We start from the raw sequence: 13,540 nt of genomic DNA on the forward strand, positions 1-13,540 counted from the left end.
GTGAACGGATGGTGTTTAGTTGAATTTGTTCGCTTTAGGTCGAACGAGAGTGCTGCTATTCTATTGATTGCTACCTTAACTCTACAGAGGCGTACGGTATACAAGTTCCATCTCCTGTTACTTTGTGAGAAAGTGTCATCCTCATCCCATCACAGAGGCCAAAAAATCACGTTCAGCTGTCATTTTTTGCTCTTTGTGAACGTCTGTCAGCACTTTTTGCTTCCACCTCGCACACAATTCGTGGTAACCCAGCTTGTCAGTTACAATTCGATGCACTGCTTTCGTTTTAAACTCTTTGACCAGTTCAGTTATTGTGAACCGGCGATTAGATAGCACTTTCCCGTTAACGCGTCTCACCAAATCGTCCGTCTGAGCGCAAGGCCTTCCATTACGTTCATCGTCATGAGCACTTGAAGCCTTTCCCAAAACACTTTACACCAGCGTTTCCCAACCGGTGTGCCGCGGCACAGTGGTGTGCCGCGAATAGGTCGCTGGTGTGCCGCGAGGAAATCGGAACAAAATTATTAATTCTATAGCAATCAAATTGCAAGACATACAGAAAAAGGTATATTTGTATTTCAAATTACTACTATGAATCTAAAATTTAAAGTTTCATACTGTGTTACTTTTCTGTAGAACATTTTTCTGTACATTTCTAATTTTGAAAAAAAAAAAAGTATTTATCATTGTTATGACCATTATTGCTTCTTTATTGTTGCAGACTATTCCGTAACTTGAAATTTTAAAATATTATTCAATCCTTCCGGCAAAGTAAACATGCATACGAATTACCTATATTGGTGTTTTAAAAGTAAAAGAGATTCGTTTGTTCGTTCGTTATTTAGTGATCCTCCTTCTTAATGAAAGGTTGGATACAGTTTTCGAAAAAAAAAAAAAATGTATTTTTAACAACTTGAGCCCTATATCTGATTGTAATTCTTTTCTATTTTTAAATTAAAATGAAAAATAAGCATAATGATTTACCACTGGGAAAAAACAGTGGTGTAGCTTTCTTCTCTGTGTGAAGGATGTCAGTAATTAGAAAAAAAAATACTACAGTATTTTATATTTTCAAATAATAATAATAATAATAATAATAATAATAATAATAATAATAATAATAATATGTGTGCCGCGAGAATTCAAGTTACCCTGAAGTGTGCCGCAAGTTGAAAAAGGTTGGGAAACGCTGCTTTACACCGTTGTCTGAACTCTCCACTTATTACTGCCGATCTGTACATGGCACACAATTCCCGATAGACGTGAGCTGCATTCTGTCCTTTGGCATTCAAAAATTATATGACAGATTTTCACATTTGGCGGGATTTTATATTACGGCAGCCATTTTAGCTTACTGCTGCTCGCACGTGCCCAATTCCATTCGGACGATTCTATCTCTGTTATAAGCACAGAATATTAGGGCATGTTCTATCCCATGCTCAACTTCAAAAAATTAGTGTTGCCAACTGCGTAAAAATTATCGTTTTTTTTTTTAAATATGTGCCTTGTACATTTCCTCTTGAAAGTGTTTCATTATAGTGTGGTTATGTACAAAACATCATTAGCGCGTAATTACACTTATAAATTAGGTATACTTGTCAATTTTACATTTTTACATTTTTGTTTATATATATTTCTTAGCTCTTCTTCGAAGATTTTAAATATATAGGAAACCTAGAGACGTAGTATATTATGTAAAATTGTAGCAAATATTAATAGTGCAAGTACTAAATACTGAAACACTGAACTTACTCCTTGTAGCTTCCAGAAGTTTTATCTGAGTTCTTAGCAATAATGTATTTTCACCAACCGTGATTGTAATTAGATTTTTCTTAATTATTCCAAAATATGTTATTTCATGTGTGTAGTTCGATAACAACAATATTTTGTTCAAAAACTGGCGATTGAAAATTAGTAGTGATGATTAACATAGTAACCCATACTTAGTTTCCATTTATCGTTTTCCTTTCAGTTGTCCCACTTCAAGAGCGTCGTCAAGAATAGAACTTAATTTGGGTGGCAGTATGAGTAAAAAGATATGTAATAACAAGAGGCATTGTTGTAAGATCTGTTCAAGAACTTTTGGACGTCCAGCAGAACTTAAGCGTCATGCGCGGACACACACAGGAGAACGTCCATTCCAATGTACGATATGCTCAGTTGCATTTGCTCTAAAAGGAAACTTGAATCGTCATATAATATTGCGTCACAGGAGGGAAATGAGTGACTTAAATACTCAGAACATGAAATAAATAGAACATTTGAGTGTTTGTCAAATTAGTGCCAGACTTGAATTAAGAGCAGGAACATAATGAGCATAAGTGTTTCTAAATTAATCATATGCTGGAAAGCGATACATAATTTTATGAAATGCTTACACTTCAAACTATATAATGTATAGGAAAATTCTGGGTATTTACGATCAGTTTTTTTTTTTTTTTTTTTTTTTTGTACAAGAATGTTGAGTATTAAAAAAAGTTTTACAATTTTTTTTAAAAAATACATTTTGTTAGTCGTGTGCTCAATGATCATTCATTGTAAATTAAGGAATAATTGTGATGGCATGCTTCATCATAGTTTAAAATTTCTTCACCACCAAGAGGAAGTTGTAGCGGAAATAGAAAGAGGCACAGTTTGTAGCGGAACAGTGAACCAACGCACCAATACATCAATAGAAATTAGGCTGACTGTTCAAACCGGTACTCTTCTGTGAACTGTGAAGAGCTTTTTTTTTAAAAAAAAAAAAGAAAAAGAAAAATCTTTGTTAAAAAGCAGATATTGTGTTTTAGAAAGTTCTAATGTATTTTGTACAGTAACAACATTTAAAGTTTTTTAGTAGAATACTACAGCATCTGAGTCTTTTTACCTTTTCGCTGTATGTAAATGTCAAAAAGTACATTGTTTTCGAACAAAGATGTACAAATTCATGTAGTACATTGTTTTCCAACATTTACGTTAAGGAATTAATAAGGACAAATTATTGTTATTTACATTTTTACTTCTCATTTTTTTCGTATACATACGTGATTCAATTTAAAATAAGTGCGTAACAAAGTATCGGTAGCTTTATTTCATGGATTTCCACAAGGTATATCGTACGGTTAAGATATTAGTTCGTACGATACATTGAAAGGCTCCTGAATTACAAAGTAGATTGTAAAATTAGCGAGGCATGACTTATTAACACAATAGTTGTACAGTTGCCACCAAATGTTCTAAATTTAGCTCTCTCGACATGTTGTTTAACCAGTAAAGGTGGTTTAGGTATTAACTTTAATTTTGCCCTATTTTGCATTCTAAGTTGCCAGTTTCTAACCACTTTTCTTCAGCAATAGTTGAATAACTTTGCCAATCAAAACTTCTTTTAAATTATGAATAAAACAGAATAAAATAGATCTATTATTTGCTTTTTTGATAACCTTTCTGCTTGTTCTAGTACTTACATTGCTTCCTCGTGTACTAGAATGGTTTCACGGCAACTTGGGAGTATAGAAATTCTACCTTCATATGGCTAATTTCAACGTGAAATTAATTATTGATTGAAAATTTGAAGTGTATATTTGGCGTGGACGTTTTACTCTTAGTGTTATTTTGGAAAACAACAGTCTCACTGGCATGTAGACATACAACAAAGACTTGGTAGCGGCGACGGCAACAGCTCGTAATGCGCTTTGTATCTCACAAAACGCACAGTTTCATGGGCATCAGTGTTGGCTCCGATTTAAACTACCTGATATTACCATTAAATGTTCTTAAACCAATTTTTCTTAAGCGCTGATGATATAAACTTTAGCTAGATTGTCAATGCAAGAATTCAGAGTGAACGTTAATGCAGGCAATATTCATTCGTGGGGCGGCAAGTCGTGAGTAATGACGAAAGTACAATAATAGGTAATAATATATTGAAGAAATGTTGAAATTCGAATAACTTGCGTCAGGGAATGTGATTTCTTTGTTGAATACAGTTCGTACAGGGTCCCGTTATTTCTCCCAGAGTAGTCACTATTTCGCTGATTTCTCTCCGCAAACCCTAAACACTTTCTTTTATACTGAGAGAATGACAGCTCATCTAAAAACAGTCGTAGATTGAGTGAGGTATCAAAAGGTACTGAATGTTTTTATTTATTACGTTTTCCAGTTATTAGTACAATACTCCGGAATATAGAACTTAAAAAAAACAAACTATAAACAGAAATCTCATGCGGGTTCCTGTCAAAAGTGTCCATGTAATAGAGGCCTGCACCGTCCGGAATCTTTAGTCCGGACCCGATCCAGCCCGTGAATTTATAATTTGAGGCCCGACCCGAGTCTGAAATATGTTTTAATATTTAGGCCCGAGCTGCAAATGAGCCCGAATTACAGAAACTTATTAATTAACGCGAAATTATACTTTTATTTACAACAAGTAGAGATTTAATTTTGCAGTTGTGCTTTCCAGAAAGAACGGTCCAATAAACATCGTTGTACAGTATATTTAAAAAGTTAGGCCCGAGAAGTATAGTTGTATATTTAAAAATTTACGGCCCGGGCCCGAAGTGGTATATGCTTTATAGGCCCGCGTCCGGCCCGCAAGCTTGGCCCGAGCCCGTGAAGACCTCAACTATGTAGCAAGTTCTGGTTATGCTCTTAGTTATCTTAATGGACATTTCCTTTTTGACCAAAGATAATGATTAAAGACATTATCGTCTAGAACTAGTCTTCAATATACTATACCAAAGGACTCAGAAAAGTATTTCTTGTTACGGATAGGGATGTGCACGAGACGAGTCGAGACAGGATTTTCCTGACAAAATTCGAATCGAGACACGGCTCTTCCAATAGAGAAATATACATTTTACGAGTCGAGACATCACTTTTAGAGCACGTTTATGAGACGTGACAGCCACAAATCTTGTCTCGTGCGCATCCCTAGTTACAGAGATACATCGCTTCAAACGTTCAAAAATGTGCTGCTTACGTCACGGACAACAAAAACAGACACTTTTGGCGTGGCGTCACACTTTATCTGAGCCGTATGTCAATTTCTTACAGCAACAGTGAATCTTTTCATATTGCAGTTTCTTACCTTAAATTACAAACAAATTTAATGGAATAGTGAAAGGAAAAGTGGCAATAAGTAAAACACTTACTGTATATAAACGTAACTTATTAATAAGTCCTATTTTCCTACTTTATAATACCGTACATTAAAGGTTATTTGTAATGTATCATTACAGATATTTTAGATACTTGTACATTTATGCAGGATTATTTTATTACTGTATTACATCAAAAACATTAAGGGCCTTATGCAGAGTCGTTTTGACGTATGATAAGTGTAGTTTGACGTATGATTATATTAAAGGCCTTACTACTGCAGGAAACATGAGCTAATCAAACTCTTTAGTATGGCACTAATCATGCGTCAGAACGACTTTGCATAAGGACCTAAGAGTCTAAGTACTGCATCAGTCCAAATTAAGTCACGCGCATATTGAGAATATGTAGGCCACCATATTGTAGCTTTTCTTTATTTTGAAGATTTGTCGTGAATCTCTATGATATTATACTACAGCTACAAATAAGCACTTTCTGCACCTAAAAGCTCTTAATCCCTTAAGAAAATCCGTATCCTATTATATGCTTACATTTTCCTACTACTTACCGTACATAATAGCAATTGGTCATTCCAAACCATTGCTACAACTATTCTTATCTTAATATTACAAGAATCGTATTATATAGCGTTTTACTGTTTTACTATATTTCTATAAGGGAAATGATTTCATGGTCACCTCGGTGGCTTTAAGCTGAAGAAAGCCGTCTCCTTTAGCCTAACCGACATAATTGTAGGACGTAAAACTGAAAGATTTTTTTCTTTTTCGTCAGCTCTGAGTTGATTAATGTTTGGTATATGGTAATACAATACAGTTAGTTGCAAAAAACTATATCGTGAAAGTATTGCGTTTTGTATTTTCCGAGGTCCATAGTGCAGCGCTTACCTCTAGTATGAGAGGTCGCTGGTTCGAACCAAGGCCATATGAGTGTATGGTGAATAACATCGTATCCGTGGATTTTCTCGTGATTCTTACTTTTTCCTCCCCCATGACCATTCCACCGATTCGTTTATAATCATTCACTCTCATTAATCATCCCTCTCCCTTTGCCTACAGGGCATATTCGTGAAACATAAAAGTAGAAATTTCATTTGATTTTATTCAGTGATTAGCCAATTGTAACCAGTTTTTAATCATTATTGTGTTACCGTATCTATTTGTTGGTTTAAATGTTAACTCATGTGTTCAAAACACTTCAGTCGATCTGCAAATGTTCACATAAACTAATATATGTAATTTACGAGTATGTTCCATGGACTAAAGAAAACGGCAATAAGCACGAAGATATGGTGAAATAATATTGTTAAAGTAGTTTAGTAATAGCACTGGTGAATTCTCAGAATGCTCATGGACATAAGTTCGTGTGTCCTTGCGTTGAACTCAGTAAAGAACTTAGGTTATTTTTACTTGGGACAATTGTTTTTTTCATGTGTTAACTTTCTTGGGTTTCCCTTTGAACGCATAACTATCGAATTCACGACGAACTTGCATACAAGAAATTAACACTCTACTATCAAATCTCTGTGCTTTTATATTGTTGATTTTTCCTTAACAATGAATAAAATTCGCTTCGTAAGATCGATCGGTGACCCAAACATGAGAACATTAATTAGTTTATTTATTTATTTATTTTGCCTGTTTTGACTTACAATATGGAGAGTATCCCCTATAAGTTCTACAGTTGTCATATGTATATAAATGCAAATTGTAATTACAGCATATTACACCATTTGAAGTACAAAATTATAAACAAACATCACATGTTAAATTTGTTACATCATTACATCATATTCATACATCGTTATCATTTGCAAATTCCTGAACTGAATAATATGCTTTAGAAAGTAACAGAGTACGAATTTTGTTTTGAGTATTAAATTTTACCTCTTTATAATGTGATGGTAACATATTATAAAGTCTCGTACAATTTGAATAAACATTTTTTTTTACTTGGAGTAATTTTGTTGTACTACGTAAATGTTTAATTGCCGCGTGTTGTATGCATGAATATCTCTTGTTTGAATAAACATCGTAAGATATTCAAGTGTATTCAAATAATTGTAATAAATAAATAGACAAATAGCTTCCTTTATAAGGGAGACTTAAATTCTGTTACTTCTCATATTCTTTGTGTTATTAGCAACGTCGTACACACTTCAAAAAACATGCATTATATCTTTCGCTAAGCCATTTCCCTAGTGAGCGGTGCAGACATTTACCCCTATACCGACGCATGACGTACAGACATGGTGGTTATTGTTTTAAGCACACGAGTAGCAGACCGAAATTCAATCACAAATTTCTACTAGTTAGAATAATCGCATGAGCGAAAGGAAGTATTCTCCGTAATCAGCTAGGAAGTGTTCTCCATAATCAGATCTGTTTTTTAAGCAATAGAAAAATCAGTGGAAATGTCCATTTATCTGAAATATGATACTTCATATGTAGTTTGATTCCATAATATCTCTCTTTGGAAATCATAATTGGAAATTAATAATGGTCATTACAGAGTAATCTATATTTAGTTTCCATTTATCGTTTTACTTTCAGCTACACTACTTCAAGAATGTCAACTAGAATGGAAGTTAATTTGGGTGGCAGCATGAATAGGAAGACACGTTACAACAAGAAGCATGTTTGTAAGATCTGTTCAAAACCTTTCGGATCTCCAGCAGAGCTTAAGCGTCATGCGCGGACACACACAGGAGGACGTCCATTCCAATGTACGATATGCTCACGTGCATTTACTCAAAAGGTACACTTGAAACAACACGTTATAACACTGCACATGAAATAAATGTGTGACTAAATACTCAGAAGAAAGTAGATACCGCATTTGTGTGTTTGTTAAAAGTTAGTGCCAGACTTGACTAAGACCAGAAAGAAACACAACGAACATAAGTGTTTCTAAATTAATCATATGCTTGGAAATGGTGCATAATTTTGTGGAATGCTTACGCTTCAAACTATACATAATGTATAGGAAAATCCTGTGTACTCGCGATCTCAGTGTAATGTTTTTCGGCACAAGTATGTTATATATTTTTTTTTTAAAAAAAAGAGAAAGTTGTACGTTTTTTTTAAAAAATACGTTTGTTAATCGTATGCTCAGTGAACATTCATTGTAAATAACCAAGGAATATTTGCATAAATAATTGTGACATGCGTAATGAGAATTTACAATTCATGCACCACCAAGAGAAAGTTGTAGCGAAAATAGAGAGCAGAACAGTAATTCAGCGCACTAATGCATCAATGGAAATGAGGCTGACTGTTCAAATCGGTACTCTTCTCTAAATTTTGAAAGAGAGATAAAAAAATCTTGGGTACAAAGTAGATGTTATGTTGTAGTAAGTTCTAAATTTAGCTCTTTTGACATGTTGTTTAGCCAGTAATGGTGTAGTTTAGGTATTAACTTTAATTTTGCCCAATATTGCATTGAAAGTTGTCAGCTTCTAGCCACCTGTGTTCAGTGGTAGTTGAATACCTTTGTTAATGAAAACTTCTTTTAAGTTGTGAATAAAACATAATAAAACAAATCTGTTGTTTTTACTTTTTTGAATTATCTTTCTGCTCGTTGCAGTGCTTACATTGCCATACCGTGATCTATTTTACTTATCTTCTTTATCGTCCTCACTTACTAGGATGGTCTTACGACAATTCGCGATCATTTAAATTCTGCCTTCCAACAGCTAATTTCAACATGAAATTAATTAGTGGATGAGAATTTGAAGTGTATGTTTGGAGTGGACGATTTACTGTTAGTGTTGTACTGGAACACAACAGTCTCACTGACATGTAGACATTCCACAAAGACTGCGTACAGCGATGGCAGCAGCTCGTAATATGGAATCGCTTCTAATCCCACAAACGCACAGCAAACCTTCATGGGCGTCAGTGTTGGCTGCGATTCACACTACCTGATATTACCACTAAATGTTGTTAAACCAATTTTTCTTATGTGTTGTTGATATAAACTTTAGCTTAGATGGTCAATGCAAGAAATCGGAGTGGATATTAATGCAGGACGTTCATTCATGGCGGCAAGTCGAGAGCAATCACGGAAGTAACATAATAGATAATATATTGGAGAGATGCTGAAATTCGAATAACCTATGCGAAGGGAATTGCTATCTTTATTGAATGCAGTATATACAAGGAATTATTTCCCCCAGAGTAGTCAATATTCCACTGACTTCCCTCCTCAAACCCGAAACGTTTTCTTTCTTTCATTGATGAATGACAACTTATCTAAAAACAGTTCTAGATTGAAGTTTCATAGTGGACTTATTTTTTTCTTGATTTTTTTGTTACTTTTCCCAGTTAATAATACAAGTATAATATTTCGGAATATACAACTTAAAAAAAAAAAAAAGCATCATGTGCGTTCCTACCAAGAGTGCCTGTGTAGCCATTTCTGGTTATGCTTTTGATTATCTTACTCTATCTAAATACGTTATTTAATACGTAATTTGATACCATAATATATCTCTGAAAAATCATAATTGGAAATTAATAATGGTCATTACAGAGTAATCTATATTTAGTTTCCATTTATCGTTTTATTTTCAGCTATACTACTTCAAGAAAGTCGTCTAGAATAGAACTTAATTTGGATGGCAGTATGAATAGGAAGACACGTTACAACAAGAAGCATACTTGTAAGATCTGTTCAAGATCTTTCGAACGTCCAGCAGAGCTTAAGCGTCATACGCGGACACACACAGGAGAACGTCCATTCCAATGTACGATATGCTCACGTGCATTTACTCAAAAGGCACACTTGAAACAACACTTTCTAACACTGCACATGAAGTAGATGTGTGACTAAATACTCGAAACATGAAGTAGATATCGCATTTGTGTGTTTATTGAAAATTAGTGCCAGACTTGAATTAAAATCAGAAATACAAAGAACATAGAAGTGTTTCTAAATTAATCGTGTGCTGGGAAACAGTGCATAATTTTATGGAATGTGTTCAGACTATACATAATGTATAGGAAAGTCCTGTGTACTTGCGATCGGAGTCTAATGTTTTTGGTACAGTCCGCAGCAAAAAACCTTCAACATGTCCATGTAAGTTTATTGAGAAACTTCGCCTAACAGCGCAGGGAATCAACATAACGTCTAAGTGGCACGAATCACGCCAGTAGAAACCTCGGCGTCCTCCCCTGCACACTTATTTTGGAGGAAAAGACTTCGTCGTTTCACAATAAACTTACATGCTCATGTTGCAGGTTTTTTGCTGCGGACTGTACAAGTATGTTGCATATTTTAAAAAGGTTTGTACAGTATAAAAAATATATTTGTGAATTGTGTGCTCTGTGAATATTCATTGTAAATAACCAAGGAATAATTGCATGTGTAACAGTTGTGACACCATGTTCCATCAGAGTTTTAAATTCACTCTCCCTACCAAAAGAAAGTTATAGGGAAAATTGAAAGAGAAGCGCAGTTCGTAGCGGAACAGTAAAGCAACGCCAGGCTGACTGTTGGAAGCATTACTCTTCTGTAAACTTTAAAGGACTTTTCTTTTTGTTTAATCTTTGTTACAAAGCAAATATTGCATTGTAGTAAGTTTTAATGTATCTTGTACCGTGTCAGTATACAGGGTGTCTCAAAAGTCACCTGACAGGGTAACTCTGTTACCAATGTTACAACAAAATGTAAGAGGGGGAAAACCGTCTCCAAATATGATGTTCTGAATCTAAACTGAATGAGTTTTTTAAATCGGACGAGCCGTTTGCACTGTACATTTTTATGCGCCTAATGTTAAATGAAAATGCAACGTTGCCATTTATCTGAACCCATGATATAAGTAAATGAAATTACTATTTGAAATGGGTGATGGCTATCGACACGTTAGCATAAAAGACAGTAACTTAATTCACTTATGTTGTGGGTCCAGGTAAATGACAACGTTGCATTTTCATTTAACATCGGGTGCATAAAGAGTGTACAGTGCAAACTACTCGTCCGATTTAAAAAACTCACCATTCAGTTAGGTTCAAAACATCATATTTGGAGACGGTTTTCCCTCTTACATTTTATTGTAACTCTAATAACAACAGAGTTACGCTATGTCAGAGGACTTTTAAGACACCCTGTATAAAGATTGTTAATTGGATAGTATAGCATGTGAATATTTTTACCTTTTCTTTGTTGTATGTAAATGTTAAAGATAATACACTTAGTACATTATTTTGGATTTTTTGCGTTAAGGAATTAATTAGGAAAGGTTCTTATTGTGTACATTTTTACTTATTTTTTCGTACACTTGATTGATTCAGTTTAAAATAAATGGGTAAGAAATTATCGGTAGCTTTATTTCATGGATTTCCATAAGGTCTTTGAAATGGTTAAAATACTAGTTTGTACGATACCTTGAAAGGCTCCAACATTACAAAGTAGATTTTAAAATTAGTGTAGACATGTCGTATTAAAACAATAGCTGTACGGTTGCCACTAGTGTTATAAATTTAACCATTTTTACTTGGTGTTTAACCAGGGTTAAAATTGAGGGGAAACACGGAGAGATGTTACACCGTTTTCAAAAATATCTATGGCATCCCCCTATCTTTTCAGATCCAATCTTACTCCTGGGTTTAACCAGTATAAGTGTAGTTTGGCTATTAGCTACAATGCTGACCAATTTTCCATTCAAAGTTATCAATATCTAGCCACTTGTGTCAGCACTAGTTGCATACCTTTCCAATCAAAACTTCTTTTACATTATGAATAAAAGAGAATAAAATAGATCTATTATTTGCTATTTTGATAACCTTTCTGCTTGTTGTAGTAGGTATATTGCTTCCTCGCGTACTAGAATAGTTTCATGGCAATTTGGGATTATAGAAATTCTGCCTTCACATGGCTATTGAAAATTTGAAGCGTGTGTTTGGCGTGAACGATTTACTGTTAGTGTTGTACTGGAGCACAACAGTCTCACTGACATGTAGACATACCACAAAGACTGCGTACAGCGACGACAGCAGTTTGTGATACACAATCGCTTCTAATCCCTCAAAACGCACAGCAAACCTTCATGTGCGTCAGTGTTGACTACGATTGACACTACCTGATATTACCACTAAATGTTGTTAAACCAATTGTTCTTATATGCTGTTGATATAAACTTTAGCTTAGATGGTCAATGCAAGAAATCGGAGTGGACATTAATGCAAGACATTCATTCATGGCGGCAAGTCGAGAGCAATCACGGAAGTAACATAATATATAATAATATAATGAAGAGATGCTGAAATTCGAACAACGTATGTCAGGGAATTGCTATCTTTGTTGAATGCAGTATATAAAAGGAATTATTTCCCAGAGTAGTCAATATTCCACTGACTTCCCTCCTCAAACCCGAAACATTTTCTTTCTTTTACTGATAAATGAAAACTCATCTAAAAAGCAGTTGTAGATTGAAGTTTCATAGTATACTGATTTTTTATATTTTTTGTTACTTTTCCCAGTTAATAATACAAGTATAATATTCCGGAATATACAACTTAAAAAAAAAAATATATATATATATATCATGTGCGTTCCTACTAAGAGTGCCCCTGTAACCATCTCTGGTTACGCTTTTGATTATCTTACTTTATCTAAATACGTTAATTCATACGTAATTTGATACCATAATATATCTGAAAAATCATAATTGGAAATTAATAATGATTATTACAGATTAATCTGTATTTAGTTTCTATTTATCGTTTTATTTTCAGCTATACTACTTCAAGAAAGTCGTCTAGAATAGAACTTAATTTGGATGACAGTACCAGTAGGAAGACACTTTACAACAAGAAGCATACTTGTAAGATCTGTTCAAGATCTTTCGGACGTCCAGCAGAGCTTAAGCGTCATACGCGGATACACACAGGAGAACGTCCATTCCAATGTACGATATGCTCATATGCATTTACTCGAAAGCAACACTTGAAACTACACGTTCTAAAACTGCACATGAAATAAGTGTGTGACTACATGCTCGAAACATGTAGTAGATATCGCATTTGTGTGTTTATTGAAAATTAGTGCCAGACTTGAATTAAAATCAGAAATACAATGAACATAGAAGTGTTTCTAAATTAACCATGTGCTGGGAAACGGTGCATAATTTTATAGAATGTGTTCAGACTATACATAATGTATAGGAAAGTCCTGTGTACTTGCGTTCAGAGTCTAATGTTTTTGGTACAGTCCGCAGCGAAAAACCGTCAACATGTCCATGTAAGTTTATTGAGAAACTTCTAACAGCGCAGAGAATCAACATAACGTCTAAGTGGCACGAATCACGCCAGTAGAAACCTCGGTGTCCTCCCCTGCATACTTATATTGGAGCAAAAGACTTCGTTGTTTCACAATAAACTTACATGCTCATGTTGCAGGTTTTTTGCTGCGGACTGTACAAGTATGTTGCATTTTTAAAAAATAT

At 34.5% G+C, this 13,540-nt stretch overlaps 1 protein-coding gene across 28 annotated transcripts in view; it reads left to right on the forward strand.

The window, feature by feature from the left end:
* Window positions 1-13,540, forward strand: part of LOC145680198 (uncharacterized) — a 490,330-nt gene that overhangs the window by 160,539 nt on the left and 316,251 nt on the right. Inside the window, exon 4 of one of the 28 annotated variants that reach the window (XM_081750484.1) lies at window positions 1,973-2,422. The exons of 24 other annotated variants lie outside the window; for them this stretch is intronic. In XM_081750484.1, coding sequence (XP_081606610.1) covers window positions 1,973-2,252 — 280 coding nt within the window. In that variant the 3' untranslated portion in view covers window positions 2,253-2,422. Of the gene's footprint in view, window positions 1-1,972; window positions 2,423-7,646; window positions 8,571-9,668; window positions 11,401-12,830; window positions 13,390-13,540 lie in introns of those variants that run through there. 3 more of the 28 variants (XM_081750501.1, XM_081750500.1, XM_081750499.1) reach the window with 3 other exon arrangements.

This window comes from Thermobia domestica, chromosome 3 (assembly GCF_964235325.1).
Source record: "Thermobia domestica chromosome 3, izTheDome1.hap1.1, whole genome shotgun sequence".
In the NCBI taxonomy this organism is placed as follows: domain Eukaryota; kingdom Metazoa; phylum Arthropoda; class Insecta; order Zygentoma; family Lepismatidae; genus Thermobia; species Thermobia domestica.